Genomic DNA, 15630 nt, shown 5'->3' with positions numbered 1-15630 from the left:
AGTACTCAGTTCTCCATGTACTCAAGCCCCTTTCCTCTTTTTTATGTACTTATCTCACCAATACAATACTCCTGATCTCAAAATGGACTGTGAGATGTGTGGAGCCAGGCACAAAACCCTGTATTTTTCTGTCCTCTAACCCAAGTTCAGAAGCCTCTAGCTCCGAAGAGTCTTGATACATATCTGATAACTATTTGATCACAGTACGTATCAACATAGATTTAGATGTTCTATTTTTACCACGTATGTCACTGAAATTTTCAAGTAATTTATTTTTCTAGAATCTACGTTCTGACACAACCATATGATATCAGGAGCCTATTACATCAAGAGTTTAATTTAACTTGCTGTGATTTTAATTCTCTCTTTTTACTTCACTCTGTTGGCATTAACATAGAAACCTTAGGGGGTCTGGCTTTTTACATTTATTTATATCCTAAACTTGCTGTATCTGTAGGCTGTGAATCTCTTATATTTCCATCCTAATCTTTTCCTCAGCCCAATCTGATCCTTGTAAAATAACACAGTCTAGTTGACCTAGATACATTAGTTCTGATTGGAAATGCTCAGTAGCTACTATACAGAGCAGGAAAAGATAAAGAAAAAAAAGTAAAATGATTACAGAAATTAGAAGCTATTTTGTATCTCACAACAGACTTTTTAACAATTCTTGCTGTTAAAAAGTTTCCTTGGTGTGGAGGGTTTAGAAGTAAAATGAAATACAAGTCTTAAATTAAGGAGGGTTATGAAAATGTTCAATATGTTAATATTTCACCAAGTCCTATAGCATCAAACTTAAGAAGAAACCTGTAAGCCTGAAAGGGCAGTTTTAAAACAAAAGGAAGAAATGCAGGGGAAAAAAACCTGAATATGTATCTCATTAAGTAAAAAACTAATCATCAAGAAAGAGTTTAAACCTCAGAGCAAATTCAAAAGGCTCCTAATTTCTAGTGTAAGGTTATATACAGGAAACATCTGATATGCCATCAAAATTTAACTTGGAAAAAAGCCAGGAACCTGTGTCAATATTTCTCTACATGCAACTAGTATCCTGGAGTTGTTCAGGCTAATCAATTCCTTTTATGTTTTCAAGGAAATAAATCACTAAAAATAATTAATCAGTAAATATTGGAGCCAGCCCTTTTAAATGCTCAGAATTTTCCAAAAAAACAGAAATTGAGACTGTGTGTATGTTCACGTGTATGTGGGACGAGGTGATGATTCTCTCCCCCAACGTATACTGTCCTCAAGAGAATTACAATGAAGTAAGTAAAATGGCTTAATATAACTGAAATAATTAGGGAACACTAGAAATATGCAAAGAAGTACTAAATTGGGTTTTAAAAACCAAACTTGACACCAGAGAAAAGAAAAAAGAATAAATGTTATACTAACCTGTAAAGAATTAATGAAAATAATAGTATTCGAAGAAATAAGACTTGAATATTGCAGGAAGATGTCAGAAAGTATAATGAAAGAATTTTCAGTTTTATACATATATTCTTGGGGATATATTTAATATGTATTCCTGGATCATGTAATATGTTTCTATAACATGTAATGAATAATTTAATTTATACTATAATTCTTATATGACTATTACTTGCTAAAACAGACCAGGTATTAAAAAATTAATCCTGTTTTTAATGAATACTTGAAAATAAGATTCTTCAACAGTTCAAACATTCCATGCCCATAATTAACATTTTGGCAAAAATGACTTGCATTCTGGAAGAAAACTTTGCATGTTCTTTTTTAATCCCTTATTCAGTTTGAGTATTACAATAGCTTCTATCAGTGTAGATAAAATTAAAACCAAAAAACCGCTCATTTTGGAAGTTAAATGAGATTTTTATGTAGAAAACTCTTTCCCTACTTATTAGGAAAAACAGGTACAAATACATACACAGCAAAGTATATACAATTAGTAATGTATTCTTTTATTTGTTTTTTTAATTTTATTTATTTTGGAGAGAGAGTAACAGAGCATGTGTTGGCGGGGGGTGGGGTGAAGGGCAGAGGGAGGGGGAGAGAGAGAGACAGAGAGAGAGAGAATCCCTAGCAGACCCCAACGCTGACCCTGGCTCGATCCCATGACCCTGGGATCAGGACCTGAATGAGACAAAACCAAGAGTCAGATGCTCAACCAACTGAGCCACTTGGGCACCCTGTTTATTTCTTTCTTAAGTAATCTCTACACCCAATGTGGGGCTCAAATTCATGACCCTGACATGCGGTCATGAACTCTTATGACTGAGCCAGTCAAGCACCCCAAGTAATGTGTTTAATTTTTACCTTTATCTATATTACTGAACTATTCTAAATGTATGCAATGTATAGTTTCCTTGACATTGATTTTTGAAGTTTTATCCATTAGAACAATATTTTCTTCTTACTCATGATTATATTCATTTCATCTCAATGTTACCAAAATTGACATCTGTTAAGAAGGCAAATTTTGAAATCTTGTTAATTTCGCAGTATCACATAACATTACCTCAATTTTTTCAAGAATAATCCAATCCATATTTACTACTGAGTAAAAGATTCACTTCCTGAATATTGCCCAATAAAAGGGTAAAACATGATTTTTTTCAAGCAGAAAGAGTGAAAGTCTGGAAATCAGCGAACAAGGATATAATTAGGTATTAATTTGAGTATATTCATTTCCTTATAACTCAATTCAAAAATAAACTTTTTGTACTTCAATCTTTTCCTTTACCACTAAACTGGCAAAAGTATGAATTAATGTAACAGGTGGGCTCATGTGGTTTTAATAGCAATGAAATATAATCAACTGTCTCATATCATATTTCCAGGAAAGCAAGTGACATCTAGACCAAGCATGATTCTTAGCAACCCTACTATTGGCATGAAAGTATTCAAACTCCCCATAGGGACCATATATCTTCTGGTCCAGGGTTTAATTGAAACTTTAAACAAAATATATTACCTATTTAATGCAGCTGAACTAGATGCTGGCCTCTGTAGTGTATAGACTAACGCCTGGCAAATGAATGTCTGTAACTATAGTACATAAAGTGGAATTTGTACCAAGAGTGAATGGTAAAAAAGAAGAAATTAAAGCACTGCAGTTTTGTAATGTAAAATGAACCTGGAGGAAAAAAAATTTATAGATTTTCTACATCAATTTATATATTTACTCTTTTTGATATACAGCCAAAATTTCTTGATTTCCCTATCTTGTTGGCTCCATATCTTACAAAGTGAACTTTGAAAATCTCTCAAATTTACATTTCACTTTTCCGGATTGGTAGACTATACACCTAACATGGTCTCCTGGTCTTGTCCATTTTGAAAAAAAATCAAAATACAATAAATAATTTATCTTAAAAATTAGAACTCAATAATCTTTTTGGAGGTACACAGATCAGTGGTTAATCCAATTATATGGTCATACCCATATTTGTAGGGCTGACTCACTAATTTTCAAGAGTGCAGGGGAAGCAATCATTGGAAAATCACCAGAACTCAAAACAGAGGAAGCAGATGGTATAAAAAGCTTAACACTACCAGAGTGTTAATGCTTCCACACTTGAAGGATGTGAAGTTCAAATCTCACACAGTTGAAAACCATCCCTTTCACAGTCGGCATGCTAAATGCCTTGAGCAATCCACTTAAGAACAGCCAGTCATAGAAGAAAACGTTAAGCATGTGAACGATCATGTCAAAAATGTATTCTGAATATCTTGATTCTAAATGTATTCTAAAAGAAGGTGAGGTGTACACACACACACGCTAGAAAAATCCAGCAAAAATAAATGATTCAGCCAAAAAGACCCCAGCCATACAGAAGGCTGAAAGAAAAACAGACTACTTAGAGCCATTTTACTAACTGATTTCAGCATATAATGTACATTACTTCAAGAAGAGTTAGGATAAATTTACAAGAAAGAATTTTTGCATTTTGTTTTCAGGAGGTGTAATTGACATCTTGTGTGTCAGTTTTTACCTAAATAAGAGTAAGGAATCTAAAGACCACTGGTAGCCATTTATGACACTTGACTCTTTTATTCCACAAGCTTCTTTTTTTTTTTAAGTTTATTTATTTATTTTGAGAGAGAGAGAGAGAGTGAGTGAGAGAGAGCATGAGCAGAGGAAGGGCAGAGAGAAAGGAAGAGAGAGAGAGAATCCCAGACAGGCTCTGCACTGTCAGCACAGAGCCCGATGTGGGGCTAGAACCCACAAACTGTGATATCGTGACCTGAGCTGAAACCATGAGTGAGTGAGACACTTAACTGAGCCACCCAGGCAGCCCCACAAGTCTTTCTTAAAAATACAATTCCAAAATTAGGACAAGTTTTTTACTCCAAAAATTACTCTAATAAATTCATTGTGTTTCCTATTCATTGTTTCTTTCTCCATTCTCTCTGACTAGCTCAATGAATTTGAGGAAATCTCTCATAATTAAAGAGCTGAGGTTTTAAAAACAAAACTGAAACTTAAATGAAAAGATTCTTGGGGCGCCTGGGTGCCTTAGTCAGTTGAGCATCCAACTTCAGCTCAGGTCCTGATCTCACCATCCACAGGTTCAAGCCCCATGTCAGGCCCTGTGCTGACAGCTCAGAGCCTGGAGCCTGCTTCAGATTCTGTGTCTCCCTCTCTCTCTGCCCCTCCCCACTCGCATTCTGACTCTTTCTCTCTCTCTCAAAGATAAATGTTAAAAAAATATAAGTAAATAAAAAATCAAACAACAACAATAAAACCCTATGGGGCACCTGGGTGGCTCAGTTGGTTAGGCAGCTGACTCTTGATTTTGGCTCAGGTCATGATCTCAGGTACCTAGGATCAAGCCTCACTTTGGGCTCTCTGCTGAGGGCTTGGAGCCTGCTTGGGATTCTCTCTCTCCCTATCTCTGCCCTTCCAGCACTTGTGTCCACACATTCTCTCTCTCTAAAAATAAATAAACCTAAAAAAAAAAACAACCTAGAAATAATCAGGAATAAGAGAATCAAGATGGTAAGAACAAAATAAAGGCAAATAAGGCAATAAACAGCAACGGATCATTATCATGCAATTCCCCCTGGAAGAAAAATACAATCTCTGCCTCACATAAAAGGCATGTTACCCATTGTAAACACATATTTTTTTAAAGAACAGGAAAATACGAATATGTATGCAAATTGTGACAACTACTGTCACATTAGAAATAAAAAAGAGATTTTTCCTGTTTGGTTGGTTTGATTTCTTTGGTCCAGACAACACAGCACAGCTGACACAGTTATAGACAAAATATTTTTGAGGCTAGAGTAATACAATTTTCCATCTTATTTATAGACATTTACATATTAAGGAAAAGTACTGAAGAGCTCCAGGCTAACTATGAAATCACCTAGAAAGTTCCATGACAGCAGGAATCACAGGGGCTATTTTCATTTCATACTACCACCACCACCTTTGTACCCCCTACCCAGCACTTGTGACTTAAAAAAATTTTTTTTTTTTTTTGGCACACAGAGGTTATTCGAAACACAGTGATTATACACTGCAATAACAAGGAAGTAACTCTAGATTCCCTCTTACTCCAGGCAACACATTATGCCCTTTTGTTCTCAAGATATATTACCAACATGAAATGGCTGAAATTGCTTAAATAATTAACCCAACAATTACTTTGCATGGAGAAAGCCGAGTGATTTTATTTTAAATAGTAAATAGGCTTAAAATGACCTTTGGGATTAGAAGGGCTCAAACTGATAAAAGTAATTGAAAGTTACAGCCTAATATAGTTTTCCATAATCTCTTAGGAATATTCAAAAGCCACCCTTCAGGATACATAATAAAGGAAACAAACAATGATAGAGGAAAAAGGGAAAAATTGAAGGTGGTTAAAAATTATCCTACATTAAAGTTTTTTAATATCCTGCACATTTCATTTTTGCAGGTGTTTTATAACTTTTAGTAAAATAAAGAAGTTTTTAATATATCTTTGGACAAGGAATGAGATACACACATCTATATCTACATTTATATCTACAGATATTTTGCTGGTTTTTAAATAGGTAAATAAAAGCTATCTTGACATAATGTAGAACGTACCAGTTCCAGTAACAGACAAAGGCTACATAGACAAAGGATTTGAATCTAAATCAGGAAACTATCTTTCTGGTTCTAACACAAACTGTAATCCTGAAAAGACCAACTCAACTTTTTGGGTATTAATTTCTACTTTGCAAAATAAAAGAGATTATATATTAGGAGGGATTTTTAAGATAGGCATCTTCCATCTCTAACATTCTATGATCCTAAAATACAACTATATTTGGGGAGAAATTGAGATTCAGTAAAGGCCTACAATAGATGTCAGAATAAAGAAAAATTGTGACTAAGTCTAGGGGGGAAATGTGATATGACAGGAAAGGAAGAAGAAAATCTAACCTAAATATGACAATTTTAATTTAGAGGGTGTACTCTATTAACAGAATTAAGTTAATTGGGCAGTAACTTAGTATGCTGTTTCTCTTTTGGTTAACACAGTTAATGATAAAAGAAGGATTCTGAGTGTGGTTGCCTTCAAGAGGAAAAACAGAAATTGTAGACAGAACAGAACTAAATAGGATAAAATCTTATTATCTATAAGAAAAATCCTACTACAATGAATTAAAACAAAAGAACTGACAGAATACAACCAAAGACTATTGGAGCTTACAGTCCCTCAGAGAGGACAGTGATTACAATAGAAGGTAATATTATGAAACATTTGCTAGGCTAGGCATTTGGTCCAATAGGCTTTACCTTCATGATCTCAGTCAATCCTCAAACTGATGCTACTATTACAGACATCCTATTGATGGGAAAACAAGATTCAAGTAAGTATTTTGCTCAAAGTCACTTAGTAAGTGTCAAAGCCATAGTTTGAGTGGGGGTTATGTGACTTCATACTATGAATACTATACATATGACTATAGTCATACTTCCTCTCAAGAGGAAATTGAAGGCCACAGAAATAGAATCATACAACTGGCCAGGATCAGTTTTAACAGTTATTTTGTGATACGGTCTCTTTATATTTCATATATTCAAACACCTTGCTAATTACAAAAGCCAGCTAGGTGAAAGTTTACTTATTTATCAACTAATATTTAGTATCCATTTTATATCATTGGATGTTGGCTATTCACATAATTTTGGATAGCTTGTTACTCAACAGTTTGTTATTCAATCATCTTGGTCCTATGAAATTCAAGAGAATAATGAAAGTATATTTTAAATAGTTTTTTTTTTAAGTTACCTTATGAACTGTTGCAAAAAATAAATTAACAGTCAGGATAAAACACAGAACAAATTAAGTGGAGAAGCAAATTAATCTAACTTATTTTCTTTTAATACACAAGAGGGAAAAATATTCTCACTTAGTTTTCAGGATAAGTAAACTATTGGCATGTAGCATACAGAATAGAAATTTCTCATAAAATGTTCAAAGCAAGGGGAAAATGAAAAGAATTAGAGTTTTGTTGTTTTGAAAATCAACTGCAATGGATTGAGTTATTAAACTAAAAATAACATACAAATATAGTTGTATTTGTTTTTACATACTCCTTTATTTTAACCTCCAAATAAATGACAAAATAAGATGGAAAAAAAGATAATGTTTGTATGTATAAACACAAGTGCTTGGGGGTAGTGGTTGTGAGAGTGTCAATGAATGAGCCCTGAGAAAAAATGAATACTTACAGGCTAAATGTGGCCAGACATTATAATCCATCACTGATCCCTAAAGGGCACTAATAATATGTAAATGTGTGAATTAGAAAACACATTCAAGGCTGTTGATAAACTTGATAGGATAATCAGCACATGCTGACAGACTAATGAAACTGATGAACTGATAGGGCAGCTTATCTCCTGGGCCATTTTTTCTCTTGTCAAATGGAGGCTAATCAAAATGTATTAGGAGTTAAAGCAAATACTCGGAGGATTTCACCCATTTGATTAGGAGGTGAACTCACCCTGAGAAAATTATAGTTTCGTGAACAATTGAAACTACAAAACCCGCTCAGCTGAAAGACCCTCACCTAAAATTACACAGAAGGCAGCCACCATAATTATGGAAGAAATATGGAATGTTAAATCATATTGGGATTCTCCCATCACAAAGCCTTCTCAGAGTTTGAGCAAAATGACCTCTTTCTATAATGAAAAATAAGACAAAGGACCAAGCAGTAACCCCAGGGACACACTTATCGTTTGCTGCCTGTGTGTGCTCAGCATCTGTGTAACCATATGAGAGACAGATCCCAAGGTAGCAGCTGACTTTTCAATCAAATTTATTTGCATAAAATAATTGAATGAATTTTCTGAAATCACTATAGTGAATACCACACTTCCTATTAGCAATAAAGATGCCATATGCAGTCTGTTGCCAAGGAGCTGAGTCCTTTCCTCATTTAAAGAAAGACATCATATGTGAAAATTCAGGAAAAATGGGAACAAGGGTTCCTGAGCATTAGTGTTAAAAATAAAATCATAAACTAAGGGGGGCCTGGGTGGCTCAGTCAGTGAAGCGTCTCACTCTTGGTTTCGGCTCAGGTCATGATCTTGCAGTTCGCAAGTTAGAGCCCCACATCAGGCTCTGTGCAGACAGTGTGGAGCCTGCTTGGAATTCTCTCTCTCTCCCTCTCTCTCTGACCCTCCCCCGCTCTCTCTCTCTCTCTTTCCCACTCTTTGCCTCTCCTCTCTCAAAATGAATAAACATTAAAAATTTTTTTTAAATAAAAAATAAAATCATGAACTAAAACCACCGTGCCTTCTTGAGAAAGCTAGAGAAAACAATCCTTTTAATATTGATTTTGACATGAATAACCATCCAGCATTAATACAGAAAAGTTAATTCAACTGACAAATCTATACATACTAAGGCACACCCTTTATGGGCACATATACAGGTTAGATACATGTGCTAGGTAGACAGATTGGTGATAACATGCTGGGTAGTAAAAGGCACTGTTCTAATGTACTAAATGTACCCAAAGTACATTTAATGAAGCTAGATTTTTAGCTTTCAGTAATTATACCAAAGAGAAAAAGAAACCACAACTAAAAATATCCCAGTGTCCTTTTTCACCTAATCATGAAATCTCTCCACTGCTGCACAGGCCAACTTGGGGTGGGATCTCCAGAGACATGGGATGAAAACATTGACCCCCTCCAAATTACTATTTTTCTATTTACTGACCTGTGCCTCATTCTATCTCTAAACTATTTCTAATTTTTTTTTTCTCATTTAGAAATTAGAAGAAGTGAGTGTCTTTGCTAGCTATATATTTTCTAGTTTGGGAAGGTTTGGGATTTGTTGTGTGCGCTCAAGCCATACAGCCAGTATCAAATTTCTCAAATCAAGGACTACAGAAGCATAAAATAATCCTAAAGATTATGTAAGTCTCATTTATTTTATATGCCTAGAAATATTAAACAATTTAACCAAGTTTAATGAGAAAGGAAAATCTGAGTTTATGATTTGTGCTTTGGAGAAAAATATGCAATTTAAAGAAAAAAGTAACCTTTTTTCTTCCCTCCTTTATCTGGAAATAGCAAAGTTAATCGGCAGAGTATCTTAAACTGTAGGGATTTTTTTTCTAAGAAGCACATACTGAATACGTAGTTTTCAGTTGTGTCTACTATCAAATAGGTATGGTAACCATTTAAGGAAGTCACAGATCAATCACAGACGATAGCTAGATTATTTTATTAGAAATTCTAGTGCTTGACCTCTTGCACTTTACCCTAAAATAATACTCTGAAAAAAACCTATTTTGATCCAAAACCTTATCAGTGAAAACTATAAAGTTGGTTCAGTTATTCTCATTTTTTATAAGCATTAAAACCATTACTCTCTCTTCCATTCCATGTTTATTTGTAGGAATTTTCTGATTAAGAAAGTAACATGATCAAAAATTATCATGAATTTGATAAGTCATTAAAATATAAATCTTTATTCACCGTTTCAATCTCTAGAGTCTAACTAACACTCACATCCAATGGGTTTGTGAGTCTCTTGCAACAACTATGGTATCTGGCCAATTTGTTAAGAATCACTATGTTAATGTATTTATTTGCTCTTGTTAGAATAAGTGTGCTTTGTCGGGATGTCTGGCTGGCTCAGTCAATAAGAGCATGCGACTCTTGATCTCTAGGTCATGAGTTCGAGCCCCACATTGGGGGTAGACTTTACTTAAAAAAAAAAGAAAAAAGAAAAAAGAAGAAGAAGAAGAAGGGTGTTTTGTGAAAATTTGAATGTATCACACGGCTGTGAATAAGTTTTTTGTGTGTAAGGAGTAATAATCTAATTTACTAGACTTCTGTTTAATAGAAGCACAAATTTTAATTTCTCCACAGGTCTCTGAAATATCAGTTACAATATTAACATTTTACTTACCCATCATGTTGTACAAGCTCTGTGGGGCAAACTGCCTTGGCATTTTCTGAATTGCTTCCTTGTATACACTAAGGGCATCCTAATTTAGGAAACAAAAAAGAGACAAAGTACAGTGATATGCACTACAAATAAAATAATAACATCCTTCCAAAATCAAAACCTTCCACTGCTATTTAGAGGAAAATGATTGAGCTGTCTTTTGGTAGCATAACTACCTTCATTCCATGAATGAAAATATTCAACTGAGTTAGTAGAGATAGGCCATATAAAAATGTAATTTAATGAGAAGTCAATGTTATCAATGCTCTTTCATCTTAAGGTAGGTTCTCCAGTTCACGTAGATTATTCAGTTAAAAAATAGTAAAATTCACATTTGGAAATTACCCATAATCATCTAAAATCTATAGTTACTTCAAGTCAAGCAACCAGGTAGGATCTAAACAAAATAGTGACTAACAAATCTTCTGGCTACTGAGATCCACTGGGTTTATAAAATGCATTTATTTAAAAAGTTGTATCTTCATACTTATACTGCAGTCTTAATACATGGTATAAGAGTATGGATTTGAGAGAGCGAAAGGGAAGGAGGAGTGATAGTAAATGTGAGAGAAGAAACCCAGACAGGCATGCTTCATGGAAAATTAAGGGTACACACACCTCCCAGCTTCCTGTACAATGTCCTGTCTCCATTGCTTTTCCTCTCATCCCAATTAAAAATATAAAATTAATTTTCATCTTAGTCCTATTATAAAAAGAAATAAGTGGGTAGGATTAACATCAAATCCCTTCCTTAATACTCAGAGCACAAGCAATGTATTTTTTTTTTAACATCAAACAGTGGAGATAACAATAACAATGTGTCTTGGAGCATAAAATCAAAGAGAAGACAGGCAAATAAGCTTAAGAAACTATGTTATTTCTCTTTCTAGAGGAGTCACAATTGCTCCGAGAAATTCACAGTAAAGAAATCTTAAGTGTTGTGTAGCAGACATTCTTTTCCAACTGAATTCCACAATGCTTTTAATAAAAACTCATATTAACTTCTTAAATGATCATAGTGTCCCTGCAATGAGATCTTATGGTAGAAAACATGGAGACTAGATCAAGCACAAGGGGGAAGGAAAAAGGCAGAGGTTTTGGCCTGACCTCATAATGTCCCTGTTCATGATAGAGTTTTCCCAGGTTGTACAGACAGCTGGTAACTGAGCTCTTATGTGCATGAGGGTCCTTTAGATTTTCATCAGGGATCTCGGAGCACTTTAGGAACGTGCGTCGGGCTTCTTCTGTCTTTCCTTGGTTCATTAGAATAATACCGGTGTTTAAATATGCAGCTGAGGGAAAAAAAAAGGGAAATACAAACGTGAGAAGATGATGCACTGTGACTACAATAAAGTTATCTTTACTGCCACCCAGTTTCTATGGATTATTTCTGATTTTATAAGAAAACCAAGATAAATACTTAGGGAACAAACATATACGTAAAAATAATGCAATAATGAGTGCAGGTGTCAGTGAAGAAACTATGAATAGTCATTGCCCTCATAGAGCTCAAAATATTTTGAGCTTAAACACGGAGGACTAAAAGTTGTATTCATCTTAATACATTAAAAATGATAAATGGATCTCAAACATGATTCAATTGAGAGAGATCTATTTGTGAGAGAGGCTTATAATCCAACTGGTAAATATTCAGAAATGGAAATAGCATGTTTTTTTTCTCTCTGAGGCTGTAACTCATCAAGATAATTTTCATGGATAAAGAAGGAAAGAAAGATGTGTTTTAGAACAACTTGAATGTTACTTACAAGCCAGCGTAGGCCTGCTTCCGATCGCCAATTTGTAATAATGCAATGCTTCCGCAAACCTGCTGTTCTCCTGTAGAAGTAACCCTCTGCAGGAGGAAAATAGAAATTTGGAGGACTGCATTACTATAGATAAAACCACAAATTTGTATTTTATATTTCAAAAATAAAAATGGTTAGAGGGGCTATACAAATGCTGACCTGGTAGTACAAAAATAAATTCTAAGTAGAAGGAAATGATTCCTCAGGAGAGAAAATACTGGAGAGGTATCAGCTACATTTATGTTGCATTAGAAAGTATTAAGAAGTATTTTCAAAAAGCCCTTTACTCGCAGTGAACTTTTCCCTTTCCAGCAGTTTTCCTCTCCCATTGGAATGACCCACCACCTGGATTTCTTCTTGGAGCATGCACAATTTTTCATCACTTCAGAAAGGAAACTTGTCTAAGGCAACACACACACACACACACACACACACACACACACAAGAACATGAGATGCCTCTCTGACTAGCCATATTACTGGGGAAATATTGGTCCGTGACTGCCTGAGAAACAAAAGGTAATATGGGTCAACAGGAAAAAGAGAGAATTTAATCAGATACTATACAGGAACAGAGAAAAAGACTGAAGGTTACCCACATTGTTATTTCCTTATTTTCTGGATTTGGTTAAATAAGTCTGAATTTCAGAACACTGGGAAAATTTCACTTCGCTGTTGTGAGACACGACATGCTTTTGTCTACAGACCCCTAAACCCCATGGGTCTCCTGCGGAAGCTTCTAAGGCAGTGGCCACATGGATTATATGTCATTCCAGACTCCATCCTCATGACCTAAATGAGAATCAATTATAATCATATCTATAAAAATACAGTGTCAGGGGGTGTCTGGGTGGCTCAGTCGGTTGAGTGTCTGACATCAGCTCAGGTCATGATCTCGTGGTTCATGGGTTCAAGCCCCGCGTCGGGCTCTGTGCTGACAGCTCAGAGCCTGGAGCCTGTATCGGATTCTGTGTCTCCCTCTCCCTCTGCTCCTTCTCCACTTGGGATCTCTCTCTCTCTCTCTCTCTCTTTTTCACTCTCTCTTTCTGTCAAAATGAATAAACAGTTTTAAAAAATTAAAATACAATGTCACGGAATTGGACTAAGTACAAAAAGCTCTCTCAGAAGCTTCTTGGCCTATGCCTTATTCTCTTGTAATCAGCGAGTATCTTACAGGCATTCGGCACCTTTATCGGGCCCGAGTACTGCTGTTATCAACCACAAACTGCAGAGACCTCTTGCAGCTGCTAAGGCCTTTGCAAAATGCGAAGGCTACCGATAAAAACACATCATTTTGTAGAATATTTTTAAAATGTTCAGCTTACTATGTAATGGGAATCACTGAAAAAATATCTGAAGAAGATCATTTCAAACTTAAAGTCTGCTCACTTGTATCATTAGCAAAGATTAACCTTACTATTTCTAATATTTGTTTAAAAGTCATCTGAATAGATCAAACCATTCCAAAGCACATTAACATCACATACATAGATACATAAATGCACATTTCTTTTATTTCTTTTTTATTTTTTTTATTTTTGAGAGAGACAGAGACAGAATGCAAGTGGGTTAGGGGCAGAGAGAGAGGAAGACACAGAATCCAAAGCAGGCTCCAGGCTCTGAGCTGTCAGCACAGAGCCCGATGCAGGGCTCAAACTCACGAGCTGTGAGATCATGACGTGAGCGGAAGTTGGACGCTCAACCGACTGAGCCACGCAGGTGCCCCCATAAATGCACATTTCTATAAAAAGGTTTGAAAATCAGGAGACTATAGATGCTGGAGAGAATGTGGAGAAACGGGAACCCTCTTGCACTGCTGGTGGGAATGCAAACTGGTGCAGCTACTCTGGAAAACAGTGTGGAGGTTCCTCAAAAAATTAAAAATAGAACTACCCTAGGACCCAGCAATAGCACTGCTAGGAATTTACCCAGGGAATACAGGAGTGCTGATGCACAGGGGCACATGTACCCCAATGTTTATAGCAGCACTTTTAACAACAGCCAAATTATGGAAAGAGCCTAAGTGCCCATCAACTGATGAATGGTTAAAGAAGATGTGGTTTATATATACAATGGAATACTACTTGGCAACAATAAAGAATGAAATCGGGCCATGTGCAGCAATGTGGATGGAAATGGAGGGTATTATGCTAAGTGAAATAACTCAGAGACAGATACCATATGTTTTCACTCATATGTCGACCTTGAGAAACTTAACAGAAGACTTCATAGGAGAGGGGAAGGGGGGGATAAAAGTTATAAACAGTGAGGGAGGGAGACTCTTAAATACAGAGAACAAACTGAGGGTTGATAGGGGGGTGGGGGAAAGGAGAAAGTGGGTGATGGGCACTGAGGAGGGCACTTGTTGGGATGAGCACTGGGTGTTGTATGGAAGCCAATGTGACAATAAAGTATATTAAAAATAAAAATAAATAAAAAGGTTTGAGCAACTATTAATTTTTTAATGTTTATTTTTGAGACAGAGGGAGAAAGAGTGTGTGAGCAGGGGAGGGACAGAGAGACAGGGAGACAGAATCCGAAGCAGGCTCCAGGCTCTGAGCTGCCAGCACAAAGCCCTACACGGGGCTTGAACCCACCAACCATAAGATCATGACCTGAGCTGAAGTCAACGCTCAACCGACTTGAGCCACCAGGGGTCACTGAGCAACAATTAATTTGATCAGGAAATTGATATGCTTTGCAGTTGAGTATACTTTTCAGTTGCTAGAAAAAAAGTTTCCTGAAGTATCCAAGAGTTTGAGACAATGTTCAAATGCTTTTATTTATTTATTTTTATTTATTTTTTTTTTTTTTTGAGAGAGAGAGAGAGTGCAAGTACAAGTCGGGGAGGGGCAGAGGGAGAAGGAGGGAGAGAATCTTAAGCAGGCTCCAAGCTCAATGCTGAGCAGGACGAGGGGCTTGATCTCATAACAGTGAGATCATGACCTGAGTCTAAATCGACAGTCAGACACTTAACCAACTGAGCCACCCAGGCACCCCTGTTCAACGGTCTTTAAAAGTAGGTATATACCTAAAACTAATATAACATGGTACATCAACTACACTTCAATTAAAATAAATAATAATTTTAACAAAGGGATGAAATACTCTTTGTAAAGACCTGATTCTCTTTAAAATAAATAAATAAATAAATAAAAAGGATGAAACTGTTAAAGAGAAAGAACATTCACATACTTTTCAAAAAGGAATAATTTTCTTTCTAACTATAATTTTATTGACAAAATGCTGGATTTCCAGTTAATTAAGCTCATATACATAATCTCATTTCAGAAACTTATCTACAACCTTAATTACCTTTATCACTTTCCTTTGAGACTCAGATAACAAGGTCCTACACCTCTGACACAAGGCTGATGGCACCAGAGGATA

At 35.7% G+C, this 15630-nt stretch overlaps 1 protein-coding gene across 1 annotated transcript in view; it reads right to left on the bottom strand.

Moving 5' to 3' along the window:
* Positions 1-15630, bottom strand: part of TMTC2 (transmembrane O-mannosyltransferase targeting cadherins 2) — a 412397-nt gene that overhangs the window by 141146 nt on the left and 255621 nt on the right. Inside the window, exons 5-7 of the mRNA XM_078449640.2 lie at positions 12203-12288; positions 11544-11728; positions 10398-10476 (exon numbers count right to left, since the gene is read on the bottom strand). Coding sequence (XP_078305766.2) covers positions 10398-10476; positions 11544-11728; positions 12203-12288 — 350 coding nt within the window. The remainder of the gene's footprint in view (positions 1-10397; positions 10477-11543; positions 11729-12202; positions 12289-15630) is intronic.

Source organism: Panthera onca, chromosome B4, assembly GCF_046562875.1.
Source record: "Panthera onca isolate mPanOnc1 chromosome B4, mPanOnc1 haplotype 2, whole genome shotgun sequence".
Taxonomy (NCBI): domain Eukaryota; kingdom Metazoa; phylum Chordata; class Mammalia; order Carnivora; family Felidae; genus Panthera; species Panthera onca.
This window is presented reverse-complemented; position numbering and strand designations above follow the sequence as displayed.